The sequence below is a fragment of the Danio aesculapii genome, chromosome 6 (assembly GCF_903798145.1).
Source record: "Danio aesculapii chromosome 6, fDanAes4.1, whole genome shotgun sequence".
Classification (NCBI taxonomy): domain Eukaryota; kingdom Metazoa; phylum Chordata; class Actinopteri; order Cypriniformes; family Danionidae; genus Danio; species Danio aesculapii.
In genome coordinates this window covers 5,145,036-5,165,035 of record NC_079440.1, presented here as the reverse complement: position 1 = coordinate 5,165,035, position 20,000 = coordinate 5,145,036, and the positions used below count along the sequence as shown (strand labels likewise).

General features: G+C 36.2%; 1 protein-coding gene across 4 annotated transcripts in view; it reads right to left on the bottom strand.

Annotated features, from left to right (window-relative positions):
- st3gal3a (ST3 beta-galactoside alpha-2,3-sialyltransferase 3a) overlaps positions 1-20,000 on the bottom strand; it is an 82,600-nt gene that overhangs the window by 6,715 nt on the left and 55,885 nt on the right. For all 4 annotated transcript variants that reach the window (XM_056459364.1, XM_056459366.1, XM_056459367.1 and 1 more), the window contains 2 exons: positions 4,645-4,791; positions 1-140 (listed from right to left, as the gene is read on the bottom strand). The exon at positions 1-140 is cut by the window's left edge and continues 7 nt beyond it. In XM_056459364.1, the coding sequence (XP_056315339.1) occupies positions 1-140; positions 4,645-4,791 (287 nt within the window). The remainder of the gene's footprint in view (positions 141-4,644; positions 4,792-20,000) is intronic.

Genomic DNA, 20,000 nt, shown 5'->3' with positions numbered 1-20,000 from the left:
ATAGCAGACATCCTCAGCTTCTCATAATAGTGCAGAGGCGCATGAGGGGTGTTCATGTCATATCCAAACCCAGCCACTGCCACTTCATCACAGTTATGGAGGGCCATCGTGATCGCCACAGTCCCCAATGTAGGAATATTCTGGAGAAAAGACAACACATTTAGTATTAAACATCGATAAGTGTTCTTTTCCTCTAGTCAAAATTGGGTATGTATATAAGCTTAAAATTGATGGGAAATATTTCATAAAAGATACATCTATTACTACTCAACAGACCTGACTTGGGATGAACTAACAATGATGTATTTATTTATATAAATTATTGTTAAATTAATAGATTATTAAATGCTCTAACAAATGTGTAATTAATTAACAGTATCTAATGTAACCGAGATACACTGGCAAATGAGTTAATAAACTATTTATCAGGCAAGGAACCATATATGGTAACTTCATTTGCATTGATTAGAATATCATAAGAATTCATCAAAAGAGTCAAAAGAAGATATAAAAGTTCAAAATGATTGTAATAACCCTCAGTAACATTTCAGTATTTAATAAGTGCCTTATAAACATTTAAAATTAAATCAAAATGACAATAAAAGAGGTTCTTGAGACTGAACTGAAATGGCTTTAAATTATCAAGTAAAACTGGTAAGAAATATAAATTATTAATCGCAATTTACTGAAAAGAATCATTATATTTTATACATTATATATTATACGGTGAGGAAAATAGTATTGAACACGTCATGTTTTTTTCCTGGGAATAATACTTCTAAAGTTGACATGGAACCAAATTTTGGTAAAAAACTTGATTTTCTTTCTCTGAAAGCATTTGAGATTCTCTTTGGCTGTGTTTTGGATTATTGTCTTGCTGAAATGTCGATCTTCATCCTCCTGCTAATGTAGATGTTTGATTGAAGCAGCTGATATTCATTTACACTGAGAAAGGGCAAAGGCCTGCTGAAGAACTACTGAGAGATTTCAGCTGCTGTCTGGGCTTTCACTGCCTTCCTACACATTTCTTTCTTCATGGGTTCAATACATTTTTTCCTTGCGCCATTTAATTTTATTACACAGAACTTCATTTGTAAACTACTTAGTTTTGTTTTCTTTGCATACATGGATTTCTTTGGCTGTTACCAACATCCGGTGAACATTTCATGTCAACAGCACCTTTAGAAATATGTTTTCTGAGAAAAATTATGACGTGATCAATACTTATAGAATTATTAGACATTATTGAAGTAATGTATTGAAGTAATTAATAACACTAGGTTTAATGCACACTATATGCATGGAACAACTGACAAATTATTAGACAATTTTTGGCTTTGTTTGGATTTTTGGCTGTTGTTGATCTGAAAACCCTGAAATCATTCAGCATGGTGATATGGAAGTGTAATGCAATGAAAAAAAAAACTTCCTGCAACCACTTTACTCTTTTTCAATAAAGCTTGCAGAAATAAAAACATCTATTATTACTATTATTAACAACCTATTATTATTATTATTATTATTATTATTATTATTATACAGCAGCAAAATGGAACCAAACTCTCCAGAACAGATATTATATATAAAGTCAAAATTAGATTTGCCTAATTACTCTAACTTGCCTAATTGACCTATTTAAGCCTTTAAATGTCATTTTAAGCTGAATACTAACTAGTATCTTGAAAAATATCTAGTGAATGATATTGACTGTCATCATGGCAAGATAAAGAAATAGAGCAAGATAAAAGAAATCAGTTATTAGAAATTAGTGATTAAAACTTTTATGTTTAGAAATGTGTAACCGTTATACAGAAATTGGGGAAAAAAAAATATACAGGGGCTAATAATTCTGACTTCAACCATATATGTAGTCTAGATGATTCGCAGTACCAGGATGAGCTTGCGTTATCAGTTTATCGGTTGTTATCAGGGAATAACATACCATACATTGGAAGGTTGTGATTGACCAATCAGAATCAAGTATTCCAGAGACCCAAGTCATAATCTTTAATAATGCACAGTGAAATTAATCAACATGAATAGATCTGTCTTTCTGATTACACAGCCATTGATGGGCTGGACGGTCGGAAAAGTTGAGTGTGGCACTGCTCTCACACACTTCAGTTTAGATAACGCACTGTGTGACTGACTTTATCAGACACAGACAGTTTGTGTGTTTATCGGCAGAGAAGGATCATCCAGTCACCACCTGATGCAGAGAGTCTGATGGTGAACGTTTTATCACCGGAGAGAGACACTCTCTTGGCTAATCCTGCAGCAGACACTCCGCCTGCATGCTGATAACACAGGAAACGCATCACAGCTTGAGCCGCTCAAACACAAGTCTCCATGGTGGCAGAGGAAAACAGGCAGAGATTTGAGGGCTGGCACTTTATATCACCATGATCTCAGGATTAGAATGAACTGCTGACCTGAGGCCGGCGTCAAACTTTTAGGTAATTTTGAACAATGCAAGGGTGGTGCAGTGGGTAGCGCTGTCGCCTCACAGCAAGAAGGTCGCTGATTCGAGCCTCGGCTGGGTCAGTTGGCATTTCTGTGTGGAGTTTGCATGTTCTTCTTGTACTGGCTTGGGTTTCCTCCAGGTGCTCCGGTTTCCCCCACAAATCCAAACACATGCGCTATTGGGGACTTGAATAAGCTAAATTGTCCGTAGTGTATGTGTGTGAATGAGTGTGTATGGATGTTTCCCGGTGATGGGTTGCAGCTGGAAGGGTATCCGCTGTGTAAAACATATGCTGGATAAGTCGGTGGTTCCGCTGTGGCAACCCCAGATTAATAAAGAGACTAAGCCGAAAAGAAAATGAATGAATGTTTAGCATATTTATTAATAATTACATATATTATTTTTTGTTTGTATTATATAAAATTTTTATTATTTAATAATAATTTGTAACCTGCAATTTCGACAAAACCTGTTCTACGGTAGAGAGATAGATAGTTATGATGATACCGCTGAAGGAAGTGACTTCCTCTCAACATGATAATGCTTGATTTATTATAATTTAACAATATTAAATTACAGGCCGGTGTCAATATTTTTAGGCAGTTTGAATGATGTAAGTTGAGATGACTAGAAAAGTTGATTTGATCAAAAACAAAAAAAAAAAAAATGTAATGCAATTTTACAGTGGAGTTTATTTTTGCTTATGGTGTTTAATGCTTGTTTTTGTACCGCGAAAATGAGAATCGACCAGAATCAGAATTGATAACAGTGGTTCAAATGTTAGAAGTCATCCTTTAAATAACCTACATAACATTGACTGTGTTTACATGGACACCAATAATTCGATTTTAATGCGATTAAGACAATACTCTGATTACGAGTCGACCATGTAAACAGCGAATTTTGATTAATTTAATCTGATTAAAGTCATAATCGAACTAAAGAGAAATCAAATTAGGACATGTGGAGTATGCTGATATTAGTTGCATATTTGAAGTGCAGGACAGACATGTAAACACCTTAATCGAACTATTACCGTCATGTAGGACGTCACACCCACACGGCTGATTGACACTCTCTGCACCTACCAAGTCAGTGCAGACCACAGACATCTGCATCGCGAAATGCCGAGGTTTTTTTCTTTTATTCAGCGTGCGGTATGAACTTCCATTAAAACAACACTCTTCCAGCAGTTCATAGTTGCATTCAATACCTCAGTTTGTCACAGGGGGCATGCATGAAATGTTCCCGAATGAAAGTGAAAGTGCCAAACTGCAGTTAAAGTCAAAAATTAAAAATGAAACACCCGAAATTACTTGAACTCCGGAGGAAATGTGGATAGCGCGGTGACACAATGAGGTTAAGCAAATTATGTGCTGTAACATAGATCATGAAAAGAATATTCGAAAAGCAACTGATGTAAACATCTTAATCTTATTATTGTCGTAATTCGATTACCGATGTCCATGTAAACGTAGCCAATGTTTTATCTTTTGTTATGAAACAGTCTTCATATAGAGCAAACTCAATTCCTGGAGGGCCACAGCTCTGCACAGTTTAGCTCCGACTCATTCATTCATTCATTTTCTTTTCAGCTTAGTCCCTTTATTAATCTGTGGTCGCCACAGCGGAATGAACCACCAACTTATCCACCATGTTTTTATGGTTTTATCACCGTCTAGCCACAACCCATCTCTGGGAAACATCCACACTCATTCACACACACTATGGAAAATTTAGCCTTCTTAATTCACCTGTACCGCATGTCTTTGGAATGTGGGGGAAACAGGAGCACCCGGAGGAAACCCACACGAACACAGGGAGAATATGCAAACTTCACACAGAAAAGCCAACTGACCCAGCCCAGGCTCGAACCAGCGGCCTTCTTGCTGTGCGGCGACAGCACTACCTACTGCGCCACTGGGTCGCTAGCTCCAACTCACACCTCCTTATTAGTCTCTAGTAGTCTTAAACACCTCGATCAGCTGGATCAGCTGTGTTTGATTAGGGTTGGAGCAAAACTGTGCAGAGCTGAGGCCCTCCAGGAATCGAGTTTGAGATCTATGATATAGAAGCTGTGGTATTTTTTTTAAATGACGAAAGCGATTTCAGTCATGGCAATCGCTGTGTTTTAATATCATGAATCGACTGATTTATTGATTATTGTGTTTGTTTCTCACCCCTCTTCCCATGAGGCCATTGTTGTGTGGAAGGCCGATTAACCTGAACGAGGCTTCCTGTATGAAATAGGGGTTCAGGATCCGCATGTCTTGTGGAGCTCTGGGGACGGTACGTGCCACAGACTTCCAGAATCCATCCATTCTCCACTGAAACACACCAAGAAGAGAAATAAACAATGAGACGCTTCACTAAATGAATACATGAAACAGGGTTCTGCAAGGGTAAATTCAAAACTTGAGACCTTTTTAAAACCACCTAAAGAAAAAAAAAATAAAATAAAATCTAAATTGAAGGGAGTGGCATAGTGGCTCAATGGTCGCCTCACAGCAAGAAGGTTGCTAGTTCGAGTTCTGGGTGAGCCAATTGGCATTTCTGTGTGAAGTTTGCATGTTCTCCCCATGTTGGCATGGGTTTCCTCCAGGTGGTCCGGTTTCCCCCACAGTCCAAACACATGCGCTATAGCAGGGTATATACAGGAATCAGATCCAAATTCAATACCCTTTAAGATATTTTTTAAGACTCTCCATAGGTTTTAGGTCTGAACTAGTAACATCGGCGACATTTTAAGCACAAATACAAAGTCTCTTGTGATAACTTGCTTTCAATGTAATATAATTCATAAAGGTGGCAACAAAGAACAAAAGAATTTATTTAGTGAACTACCCTCATGAAAAGTTCATAAGAGAGAAATACAAAACAGAAATCATTAGACCAGTTTAAAAGGCTTTAACAAATTCTCTGATCTTTTAAATGAATTAATGAAACTTTAAACTCCCAAATATTTACTAGTAAATTGGCTGATTCATATATTAGAATTTTAGAAATTGAAAATAAATAAAATGAGCATGCGACTGTTTTCCCAATATTTGCAGATTAAATTAAAGCAAACTAACAACTACACATGACGCTATCAAAAACATATACAAAATTGAATATCTTGTAAAATATAATTGAAGACTTTCAATACTTTTTTAGGCCTTTAGATTTCTTTAAATTGATTTATCGACTTTTAATACTTGTTTCCCAATACTGGGTTGCAGCAACACATCTGCCATGTAAAACATACTGGAATAGTTGGCAGTTCATTCCACTGTGGTGACCTCTGAAATAGAGACTAAGCCAAAGGATAATGAATAAATGAATAAATTGAAGGGAAAAAACTACAGCATTGTTCTGATAACCACATATAATGTCTAGGTTTGTATTTATAGCAACATTTCAAAGTAAACAGTATGTACTTATTTTAAAATACATTTTACATAAAGTATATTACGGTTTAAATACCTCTGATTCAACCAGCTGAGAAAGGGAAATAACTTTTACTTTCGATCAGATAATAATAATAATACATTTTATTTGTAATGCTCTTTTCTTAGACTCTTAGCGCTACAAGGCAAAATACTAACAAAACGAGGCAAAATACCAACATTAGCAGAAACAGCACAACAATAAAAAAGATGCAACAAAACAATAAAAATATGAACCATAAGACAGAATAAAAAAAGTAAACAAAATGATCATCATAAGTTAAAAGCAATGCTAAAAGTGTGAGTCTTACGAAGTTTCTTAAACAGCTACAACACTCTAGATATGATATGTATAATCTATATCTATTTATTTGTCCATTATTTGTTCATTTAAATAGTTTTTTTGTATATATTTTTATTATCCAGTTGATAATTAGATTTTCCATTTTATTTCTAACTGGCAGTCCTGGTCCTCCATAATTTAGGACCTTTTTAAATTATGGAAAAGCAATTTAAGATTAGCCATGGAAACTCTGAAACAAAAGCGATGAATAGACCTGCGTGACTGTGAGCAGAAGCAGCTTTTCTTTTTCCGAACACTCCCTCGACTCCTGCTCTGTGAATGAAATGACCTGAGGAAAGGCTTAAAGTGAAACGGATGCAGAACAGTCACTTGTGGCCACTGAATAACACTCTCAGCTGAGTAAATACAGCGCTCGCTTTGAAACTCTGAATAAAAAAAAGCGTGACGCTAACATGCTCAGATTGGCAGCGTACAAGTCAAAAGCGTGTCCGAACAAGGACCTCTAGCTCTCCTAATGGGACGCCAACTTCACCTGCAGACAATATCAAGGGCCTGACAGAAACACCTGGGAAATGGCGGTGTTTTAGAGGTTATAACTTTGGTTGACATTCTGGAGCAACAACTCCGGTGGGATTTCATCAAACGCCATTTTATTCCTGAAAGTCATGGCACCACAAATAAACATGCCACATAATTACGTCCTGCACCAAGCTTGTGTTTTCTTTCAAGGAAGGGATGGGTTTTTGCATAAAACAAGTACTATGATCCAGGGAGTCTCACTTGTGGTTTTCTGGTGTAACACAAAGCATGTCTGGTGTGACATATGATCACAGCAATCAGACGCCATCAGCTGTATTTATCACGTGTACAATCTTCTCCCTTACAACTACACCAATTAGCTCACGACAACTGAACTATATTCAAAGTTATTGTGCTTTATTCCTAAAACACTAATCAAACATGCTGTCTCAACATAAATCAATTAAGTTAATGTAACAACTTTATGTGCATTGAACATTAAAAATATATAAATAAATAAAAATTACATGTCCCAAAAGAAAACTCTAGATTTGTGTTGTTTAAGCTCATTTTAAGTAAGTAGTTTAAACAAACCGAAAAATGGAATGACTAAGAAAGCGTTGTTGCAGGACTCCCAGAGTTCATCAAGATTCTTTGGATTCATCTTCAATGCCTCCTCCTTCATCTTACCCCAGACATGCTCAATAATGTTCATGTCTGGTGACTGGATTGGCCAATCCTGGAGCACCTTGACCTTCCTTGCTTTCAGGAACTTTGATATGGAGGCTGAAGTATGAGAAGGAGCGCTATCCTGCTGAAGAATTTGTCCTCTCCTGTGGTTTATAATGTAATGGGCAGCACAAATGTCTTGATACCTCAGGCTGTTGATGTTGTCATCCACTCACACGCCCCATACTGAATGTAACCGCAAACCATGATTTTTCCTTCATCAAACTTGACTGATTTCTCTGAGAATCGTGGGTCCATGCAGGTTCCAATAGGTGTTCTGCAGTATTTGTGATGATTGGGATGTAGTTCAACAGATGATTCATATGAAAAATCGACCTTCTGCCACTTTTCCAAATGATCAACTAGAAGTCAAGTTACTATTTGTTGCTCTTACAACTGGGATTGACGACAAGATGTTTGTCAGGTAGTGTATATATTTAAAATGAGCTGAAAAAACCCAATTATTAAGTTTTTTTTGGGACAACTCAATTGTTTTATGTTCAATCAACTGAACTTTATAAAAACGATTAAGTTAACCTAATCCATTTGTGTTGGAACAGCATGAAGGATGTGTGTGAAACCCAGCATTATTTACAGTGTACTCCAAAACAATCATTTTTAAAATGCACTTCATTCCTTTCACATAAAGATTAATTTTCTGAATTATTAATTTTCCAGAAATTCTTTAAATACTATGTGCTGAATTACGTTTATTAAACAAATGTGTTCAATTAGATGTTATTTGAAGAAACTTTAAGATTTTTTTTGTCTTGTGTCTCTCTTTAAATTTCAGCAAGCTGAATGTTAAATGTTCCCAGTACTGGGTTCCGCTGTGGCGACCCCTGATAAATAAGGGACTAAACTGAAGAAAACTGAATGAATGTTAAATAGATACAATCCATATTCAGTAAAATAAATTTAATGGAGAAAAAAAAATCTAGCTTGTACAGTATATCAGTATTAAAATCGGCAGAAAGTAAAGAAAACAAAACAAAATAAAAATCCAGCCATGCTGCTTCACATTTTTGTGGAAACAGTTATATTTTGCATGACACTTTTTCCTCTGCGTAAAAAGCATATGCCAGAATAGTTGGCGGTTCATTCCGCTGTGGCGACCCTTGATAAATAAAGGACTAAACTGAAGAAAATTGAATGAATGTTAAATAGATCCAATCCATATTCAGTAAAATAAATTTAATGGAAAGAAAAATCTAGTTCGTACAGTATATCAGTATTAAAATCGGCAGAAAGTAAAGAAAACAAAACAAAAAAATCCAGCCATGCTGCTTCACATTTTTGTGGAAACAGTTATATTTTTTGCATGACACTTTGATAAGAGGGCAAAAAATGATTACTATTTTTTTTAAATAGAAGCCAGCAACATAATAAATGTCTTCAAAAAAAGTATTAAACGTCCTTAATGTTTGACCGAGCACTGTGCTTTGTCCAACAGATTGCACTATTATGTCCGTTTTTTCTTTTTCATTCTTTTAAAACCGGTTTAACACATTTTAATCTGTTTTAAATCATTTATATTTTTCGTTGTTTTTATTTTCTCATACTGGTCTCTTTTATTCCTGTTCATGTGAAGCACTTTGAATTACAATTGTGTATGAAATGTGCTATATAAATAAACTTGCCTTGCCTTAAATTGTGTTCACAACCAATGCTATTTTATCCACATTTAAATAAAGCCATCCAGTCATTTAAGTTTTCTCCAGAATTATTTTCATTAAGCATGAATTAAAGCATTAAGCATGAATTAAATCAGATGTAAAAAGCAGCAGCAGCTAAAATGCGGACGTATTCTGAGCGAGCACTGAAGCAGAGATAAATTGTGGGAATGTGTTGTTCAGACTCACAGGGCGAGAGTCATAAACACACAGGTGGAAAATGTGACGTGGCTCAGGCTCGGAGAGAGATGAACACAATACCCTGCACTGCGGAGGAGATAGGGGCCATTTAAGAGCCCCATGAAAAACAAGCAGCGCAAACAAAGCCATAAAGTCAAGGAAGACCCTAAATCAATCACTCTGTGACAGGCAGTGGTGGAAAGAGTACTGAAAAATCATACTTGAGTAAAAGTACCATTACTGGCCCAAAAATGAAGTGCAAGTAGAGTAAAAGTATCTGTTGTAATTATTACTCAAAGTATGAGTAAAGAGTAGACTTAAAGTAGACTTTCAAAAGTACTCAAGAGTTGTGAGTAGTGAGTATTACGCTGTAAAAAGCTGATCTATTCATATGTAATTTGTGGATGTGTGTAAACGTAACATTCTGTAGTGCATTTAGTTATTGCCCAGCAGGCACACAACATAAGACGTTAATATTAGGTTAGATTTAGGTCATGATGTCATGTGACCAAAATTCATTGTCTAGCCAGCATCTAAGGAATACATTACTTTAATGACTATTAATGATGTCAAATGATGTTGATATTTGGTTGATTTAAGGTTGTGTTGAAAAATGACCAAAATCCAACGTTGAGCCAACATCTTGAACGAGTGTCATATTGACATAAAATACTGACATTTATTCGTCAGGTATGGTAACCAAAATCCAACGTCTGACAGACGTCACTGTTGAAAAGGTTTAGGGAATTAATAGTAGTTTAGGATTGATTGACAGCTATACCTTAGTCCCGCCCCCAGAGACTGACGCAACTTGCAGTTTCGCTTTAGTGCTACGGAGGACTCGTGAGAGGGCACGTGAGAGGTATTCGAGTCGCCAGATGTATCACGGCCTAGCTTATGAGGGTGCGTAACTTTTAAAGTAAGTTTACTTCCAAGTTCCAACATAAATGTTCATGAAGCTGCCATGCTTGCATTGTTGTTAGGGTTTGCACTCGCCGGTCGGACGTGTCATATGTCACATTGCACGTGCATTGAGCTAATGCTAGCAATGGAATGTTTATTAACGTTGTAATAACGAGTTGTTGATAACTAAGTATCAAATATGTTTGAGTGTTATACCATATATACAGTATCTGCATTGTGTAGTGCTATTTAAACAATGTCAGTGAAATTTGCAGTTATTGTGGGTTGAAGCCACATGCTTTATTGGGTGCAGTAATTATGTAAACATTTATTTAGCTACATATTCTGTTCTAATATTTCATCTGTAATTTGATGTTCATTCATCATGTCATTGTAAACTGATTATTTATATCCTTTGTGTTTATTGTAGAAACCACACACATATGTGCATATTCAAATTAACCCATTAAATACCTCTGACTGGACTCCTGGATTATGTGCATTCTTACCGATGCCCCGTAATGATCCCAATTAAGTCTGAACTAGTGAATACAGTTCAAACCCTATCAAACAGTCATAGTGGTAACGTTCACACAACGTCAAACTAGAACCTTATTAGTCATTGATATTTGGTTGATTTTAGGTTGGACGTTGGAGATTCATGTCGGCCTGATGTTGGGTTCTGACGTTAAACCGATTTTCATTTCCAAACAAAATGCAACGTTGAGGTACAACGTCAATCTAACATTATGTTGACGTCTTGTGGCTGCTGGGTGTTTAAGGTTATTACAGTCATCAAACAGTAAACATCCGTCATCTTCTTATCAGTAGCTATGTTTCCATCCAAAAATGCGAATGAACTTTATGCGCAAAACTGGATTATCGCATTAAAGACGTGCGAATAAAGAAGCGTTTCCATCCAACGAGTCAAAGTGAACAAAATCGTCACTTCCTGATTATCTGGCGCCAAATATCAACAGTAAAAACTGAATTTACTACGGTAAGAGAAGCTGCGTCAATCTTTTCTTCATCTAATAAATGACTTGCGCCTCAGAAGGCAATCCTGACATGAAGTGAATGCGCAGTGGCGTTTGAAGGTGTGAGACGTGGAGCACAGACGCTGTTGATTCTGGAGGTCATTAATAATATTATAACACTAATACTTAAACGGTAAGGCGTTTTAGAATGACCAAAACAACAGTTCAGATGTTTTACAGTGCGCTCAGCCTGCAGGTTTGTCCATTTAAACACATTTTCATCATCACATGACCTTTTTTAATGCGCATACTGAAATTTGTGCGGTAAAAGTGTTTCCATCGTAGTTCATGCGCATCTTTTCTAATCGAATAAAAAGTTTATCCTCCTCAGTTATACGTTTTTTATCATCCAAAATGCGCATGAAAATAGGTGGATGGAAACATAGCTAGTGACATGCATCTAAACAGTTTGGGTCCATGTGTGTAAAGATTTTGGACATTTTCTTGGACACTTTTAATGTTTCCCAACAGTTTGCTGTGATTATAAGTCAACAATGTCTAAAGGTACAGTAGTTCATTATAATGCCTTTTACCTTCATTGTGTGATTTGATTGGACAGGAATCACAGGACTGATTTTTCTAATCCCCACAGACAAGAAAAATAAAGTTGTGACTGCAGAATGAAGGAGAGTAGCTGGAGTAAAAGTACAGATACTGCAGTAAAAATGTACTCAAGGGAAAGTAAAAGTAGACATTTTTAAAACTACTTAGTAAATTAGAATTTCTGAGAGAAACTACTCAGTTACAGTAGTTTGATTTGTTACTTTACACCACTGGTGACAGGATCCACATTGCACATGGATTTCTCTGATATGAGGCACTGTGCTGCTTGAAACAGACCTGCAGGTAAAAACAAAAAGAAGAGCCTGCTAATGATTATGAACTCTGAACTCTGGCTGAGGATAGTGGTGTCCAAATGGCTTATTGTGCTGTATTACAGACACGGTCACTCAACACGGCCGTAGCAACAAGAGGAAAACTAATCTGATCACAGTGTTTTCTGCACTGCTGCTGCTGCTGAAAGGACGGTGATGGAGGAAAATAAGACATATTTTGCCAACAAGCAATCAAAATGACGAATTCTGAGAGTCTCGTGAAAATCTAAAAAGTTTTAGATTCATAGTTCCTAAAGAGAGAATGAGGGATCGATCATTTTTCTGCAAACTTATTATAGAACTTGAAAAAACTATGGAGTTTAACAACATCCAAAAATACAAGAAACAGATTAAAACAAATCCATCAATCCCTCTCCCTTTCTACTCATCTACCCAACTCTAGCTGATTCTATCCATCATTCTCTTTCTATCCATCTCACTCTATCCATCTTATTCTATCAATCCCTCTCTTTTCTGTCCATCTAACTCAATCTGATTTAATCCATCCCTCGCTTTCCATCCATCTCACTCTATCCATCTTATTCTATCAACCCCTCTCTTTTCTGTATACCTAACTCAATCTGATTTAATCCATCCCTCTATCTATCTTATTCTATCAATCCCTCTCTCTTTCTGTCCATCTACCTCAAGCTGATTCTATCCGTCCTTCTCTCTATCCATTTCACTCTATCCATCTAACTCTATATATCATATTCTATCCATCTAACTCGAGCTGATTCTATCCATCCTTCTCTCTATCCATCTAACTCTATATATCATATTCTATCCATCTAACTCGAGCTGATTCTATCCATCCTTCTCTCTATCCATTTCACTCTATCCATCTAACTCTATATATCATATTCTATCCATCTAACTCTAGCTGATTCTATCCATCCTTCTCTTTCTATCAATCTCACTCCATCTATCCAACTCTATCTTATTCTATCAATCCCTCTCCCTTTCTAACTCGATCTGATTCTATCATCCTTCTCTCTTTCTATCCATCTCACTCGATCCATCTAACTGTGTCTTATTCTAGCAATCCCTCTCTTTCTGTCCATCGAACTTGATCTAAATCTATCCATCTCACTCTATATATCATATTCTATCCATCCCTCTCTCTTTCTGTCCATCTACCTCGAGCTGATTCCATCCATCCTTCTCTCTATCCATCTCACTCCATATATCATATTCTATCCATCCCTCTCTCTTTCTATCCATCTAACTCTAGCTGATTCTATCCATACTTCTCTTTCTATCAATCTCACTCCATCTATCCAACTCTATCTTATTCTATCAATCCCTCTCCCTTTCTAACTCGATCTGATTCTATCATCCTTCTCTCTTTCTATCCATCTCACTCGATCCATCTAACTGTGTCTTATTCTAGCAATCCCACTCTTTCTGTCCATCGAACTTGATCTAAATCTATCCATCCTTCTTTCTCTATCCATCTCACTCTATATATCATATTCTATCCATCCCTCTCTCTTTCTGTCCATCTACCTCGAGCTGATTCTATCCATCCTTCTCTCTATCAATCTCACTCCAACTATCCAACTGTATCTTATTCTATCAATCCTTCTCCCTTTCTAACTCGATCTGATTCTATCATTCTTCTCTCTTTCTATCCATCTTACTCTCAGTCCCTCTCTCTTTTTATCAATCTCACTCTCTTTTTCTACCAATCCCTCTATCTTTCTGTCCATCTCACTCTATCTAAATCTATTCATCACTCTCTCTCCATTCATCTCACACTATCAATCTCCCTCTATCCATCTTATTCTATCAATCCCTCTCTTTTCTGCCTACCTAACTCAATCTGATTTAATCCATCCCTCTTTCTATCCATATTATTCTATCAATCCCTCTCTTTTCTGCTTACCTAACTCAATCTGATTTAATCCATCCCTCTTTCTATCTATCTTATTCTATCAATCCCTCTCCCTTTCTAACCCGATCTGATTCTATTATCCTTCTCTCTTTCCATCCATCTCACTAGATCCATCTAACTGTGTCTTATTCTAGCAATCCCTCTCTTTCTGTCCATCGAACCTGATCTAAATCTATCCATCCTTCTTTCTCTATCCATCTCACTCTATCCATCCAACTCTATCTAACTTATTCTATCAATCCTTCTCCCTTTCTAACTCAATCTGATTCTATCACCCTTCTCTCTTTCTATCCATCTTACTCTCAGTCCCTCTCTCTTTTTATCTCTCACGCTCTTTTTCTACCAATCCCTCTCTCTTACTGTCCATCTCACTCTATCTAAATCTATCCATCACTCTCTCTCCATTCATCTCACACTATCAATCTCACTCTATCCATCTTATTCTATTTATCCCTGTCTCTTTCTCTCCATCTAACAAATAAATCAACACACATCTGCAGTAATACCATTAAATGCTAAGAGATGCTTATTATTATGATTATTATTTTTACTAATACTGTTAAACCTTATTGGTGATGCTGCCTTGTAGCACATTATAAGCTAAATTGTTTACACTTCTCTATAATTTATTTTTTTATGCATCGTCTCTGACATTCGCCTGTATTGTAATGTGACGTTTTTAATTCCTTCAGTTCTTGTTATTTTCTCAAACCAATTATTCCCCAATAATCCATTCACTGATTACAAGTATAAAAATATTGGCTCTTTTAGCTGTTAAAGATCAGTCTGTCTAGATGGATATATGAACTGATGGCAATGATGTCCAATTACTTAACCATCTAGCCAAGTCATTACACAAATATACAAATTAATCACAGGACCTTAATCACAAATCATAGTAGAATAACTATTCAATCAAATGAATAAATATATGCACAAAAATCCCCATTAAACAATAAATTTGGTAACACTTTAGTTTAGGTCACAATTCATGCAATTAATTACTGGGCAATTATCTGCCTATTATTGCGATATTAACAGTTTTTATTAGTTCAATTCAATTCATATTTATTTCTGTAGTGCTTTTACAATATAGATTGTGTCAAAGCAGCTTAACATATAAGATTATAGTAAATTTAAACGGTGTCAATCCAGTTTTCAGAGCTGAAGTTGTAATGTAATGTGTATTTATATTGCGCATTTATTGTGTACGGCCATACACCCAAAGCGCTTCACAATCATGAGGGGAGTCTCTCCACACCGCCACCAGTGTGTAGCATCCACTTGGATGATGCGACAGCAGCCACAGGACAATGGCGTCAGTGCACTCACCACATCCCAGCTATTGGTGGAGTGGAGAGACAGTGATACAGCCAATTCGATGGGGATGATTGGGAGGCCATAATGGTTAAGGGCTGGTAAAGGGGATTTGTCCAGGACACCAGGGTTACACCCCTACTAAGTGCCATGGGAGTCCACAGAGAGTGACCACAGAGAGTCAGGACCTCGGTTTAATGTCTCATCTGAAAGATGGCGCTCACTGCTGAAAGTCCAAACACTGAAGAGCAAATCCATTCAATGCACAGCTCCACAAGTCCCGAACCATGCAAGTCATTGGCATCAGCGGCGAGTAACAACCGTCACCAATTGACGAAAGTAAAGGGAAAAAACTTCGAGAGGAACCAGGCTCAGTTGGGCACGACCATTTCTCCTCTGGCCAAACTTGTGTAGTTAAAAAGTTTATTTTTTTATACATCACTAATCCTAAACCTAAACCCAAGTTCCACCTTACTATTAATAAGCAGCTAATTAGCAGTTTATTGGGCTAATACTATTAGTTAATGGCTTGCTAATAGCATAAATTGTGACATATGTTTAATTAAAATCATTAAACTGTCATGGCCTGTAATTGTTTTGTTATTTTCTATAAGTATTATATTCTGTTGGTTAAATCAAACAAGCGTTGATATAAAAAGATTGTGAAATAGATTCTTCTTGAAAGGTTTATATGTTTTATATATAAAAATACTTCAAGGTAAAGCTCACCATTTACTCTAAAACCAAATAAACTTCTCTTCAAACAGATGAATATATAATTTAGTCATTTAGCAGATGCTTTGCAAAACTACTAAACGTAAATATCAAACAAATAAGTGCAATGAATCACTCACTGAACTCTGAATCACAAGTCAGTTCATAGCCATATTTTCCCTTACGGGTAATCCCCGGACCGTTTATCCTCCAAACTTCCCTTTCTTGGGTTAAAAGAGTTCCTGACACATTTCTGAGTGCTGATGTTACTTCAGAAAACATCACAGCTCCAGCACTACAATGACTGCTCTCAGCGGCTCGGACTCTCTGGAGGTGCGAGGCGCAGACTTTATCAGCCAATCCATCAGTTTCCAAAGGCTGACACACACTGCAGCATTCATGAAGCCCTGCGCTTTTCTACAGCCGTCTGTGGAGCGCTGGAGATCGCTGACCCTGACTTTGACCCTCAACCTTCAGTCTACTCATGTCTGAATCACTAGACTCTGAGGACACTTGACACTCATGGACACCATTGTTTTGTGATGTGTAAGCCAAACATGTCATACAAAGCATCTAATGATTCATAGACATGGGCTCTGTTTCAGTTACTAGTGAGCTGACTACCTAGACAGCATGTTTAGTGTGATGGATAATAGTGTTGATAAAAGATGTACTCAGGACCTGCATTCAGAAAGGAAGGCTCCACTAATTAGTGTTTAGATTAAGAATGATCAATCTTTCGTTTCATATGAGAATTTCTGGAAACAAACCAAATCTATTTGTCAAACAAATGAATATGAATATATCCTATTTAAATTAAACTTTATATTTTCACATTTAAATCCTCTGAAATGTGTCTGCAAGGTCACTGTACTTCATTTCTTTCTTTTGAGTCACATCAAATCTCAATTTGGACCAATTTATGGTTCCCAAATGATCTTTTCCTCTGAAATGGCCTCAAATATTTCTGTATTATTAAAGATTGTCCAAAAATATCCAACCTTGAAAGTTCTTACATTTTAGTCACAAAATGTCAAACCGTATCTTAATGTTTTCAACAAGTATTCATAAAATGTTTTGCAACAGTTGAATATTGCTTCTCTTCTCAAGTCAAACTTAATCTTAATATTTCTCTAATGTATTCTTGAACATTATCAAATTTTTTTACTATTTATTTTTTATACTATTTATTTACTTCTAAATGATCCTAAACTTTCTTGAATGATCTCAGGCCTTCTTAAATTGTCTCAATAGTCTCCAATTTTCTTGAATGATCTCAATAGTCTCAGATTTTCTTGAATGATCTCAATCATCTCACACCTTCTTGATTGTTTTCAATTCTCTCTAACAGACTTCAATGTTCTTAATCATCTCAGACTTTGAGAATGTTTCCAATCATCTGAGACTTTCTTGAATGATCTCAACCATCTCAGACTTTTTAGAATGACCTCAATCTTCTCAGACTTTCTTGAATGTTCTCAATCTTCTCAGACCTTCTTAATTGTTCTCAATTATCCCCAACCCACTTTAATGTTCTGAATCATCTCAGACTTTCTTGAATGTTGTCAGACTTTTTTTTGAATGATCTCAGTCATCTCAGACTTTCTTGATTGTTCTTAATCATCTCAGACCTTCTTGAATGATCTCTATCATATCAGGCCTTCTTGAATGTTCTTAATCATATCAGGTCTTCTTGAATGATTTCAATCATTTCTTGAATGTTCTCAATCATCTCAGCCTTTCTTGAATGTTCTCAATCATTTCAGACTTTCTTGCATGCTCTAGGTTATCTCTAATCAACTTGAATGTCCTCAATCTTCTCAGGTTTTCTTGAATGAGCTCAATCATCTCAGACTTTCTTGACCATTTTCAATAATTTTAGACCTTCTTGCATGCTCTCAATCATCTCAGCCTTTTTTAAATGTTCTCAATCATTTCAGACTTTCTTGCATGCTCTAGGTTATCTCTAATCAACTTGAATGTCCTCAATCTTCTCAGGTTTTCTTGAATGAGCTCAATCATCTCAGACTTTCTTGACCATTTTCAATAATCTTAGACCTTCTTGCATGCTCTCAATCATCTCAGCCTTTCTTAAATGTTCTCAATCATTTCAGACTTTCTTGCATGCTCTAGGTTATCTCTAATCAACTTGAATGTCCTCAATCTTCTCAGGTTTTCTTGAATGAGCTCAATCATCTCAGACTTTCTTGACCATTTTCAATAATTTTAGACCTTCCTGAATATTCTCAATTATCTCAGACTTTCTTGCAGACATTCTTAGTTATCTCTAACCCACTAGAATGTTCTCAGATAATCTCAACCTTGATTCAATACTCTCTTTTAATCTTCTCTTGAAAATCTCTCTTTCTTCAGCTTCTCCATGACTCATTGGACCAACAGTGGAAACAACAGCAGCTAGTTTATTGACCCCTTGTCCACCTGCTCATGTTTACCTTTCTGAATGGCCGTGTTTGAAGTTGATTTCAAAGAGGGGACAAAAGCAACGGGACAGCACTGCTCCGTCCACAGCCAGGACAGCTGACACCCAAAGACCTCCATCGGCTGGCCTAACATCGCACATATGGTGGCATTAGTCTAAAAACATACCACGCTAAGACCACTGATGATTTAGCTGTTTTGACGCATCATTTACGACAAGATATCTTGGCCGTTCTTTTGCTTTCAGAAGACACAGCTGCCATTTAATTCCAAATCAGCAGAGGTTCGAGTAATGAGAGCGTTTCTGAGTCAAAGAATCACAAGCTATGACTCCGGCCAATAAACACACGCACATGAAAAAAAAACAACAACAACATCTACTTCATCCCCGACCTCTCAATTAGCCTCATCAGTATTCCTGTCTGAATGTTTTGAACGGGAGAATATTTACAAGACGGTCTGCACACTTCAAAACCTTCGCTGAATTAACACGTTCCGCACAATTTGATGTGTAAACGCGAGCTGTGATTGTAGCATGCAGTAGGACGTGAATGAATCTTTCACATAGACGGGTCACTGACGGATAATGCTCTCAAAGTGGAAGAGACATTTCAACAGAAAACAATTATCTGAAGAATTTATTTCCCTCAGTCTCAGCTGTGAAGTTTTCGGTCGAAGTCTGTTTATCATTACGCAAAATTACTGATAAATTCGACTTAAATTGGCTCATTTATTGTTCAGTTTGTTCAGTAAATCACCGTTTTGGCAGTAAATGGTAATGGATCTACTTTAAACGCACGCTATGACATGAAGCAATCCATCTTCTGTCTCAAGAGTAGCTGCACGCTTAAGAAAATGAAATGTAAAATCTTTTAATGCAAATTTAAGAGCAATTTAGCAGACTAAAATACTGTCCAAAATCAAGTAGAAACAAAGAATGCATGTTTACCACTATATAACCAAAACAGTACAATGGTAAACGTTCTCCACCAAAATATTACATCTACTATAAAAGTTTGAAGTCAGTCAATAATTTAAGAAATGTGAATAGTTTTGTTGAGAGAGTAAACACATTATTGTTATGATTTTCATATAAAAGTGATTCATATATATATATATATATATATATATATATATATATATATATATATATATATATATATATATATATATATATATATATATATATATATATAAATTCATTTATATATAAATAAACTTTATATTCACCAAAAAAAACTTTCTAAAAAAAAATTTATATATAAAATATAAAAAATTATATATATTAAACGTTGTCGAGTGAGATGTTAAACGCCTATGGTTGATCAGGCGCTCAACAGAAAAGGCTGTGATTGGCTCTAACGCTGTTCACCGATTAGTGACACTAATAAACATCAGCCACAGCTGATCCATGATATCGCGGTGGAGAAAACTCGCTCTGAGGACACGCTCGTGCCTGGATCCACAAGTATTCTGCAGAATTTCTGTGTTTTTAAGTAGTTGGAATATTTTAATTACTCA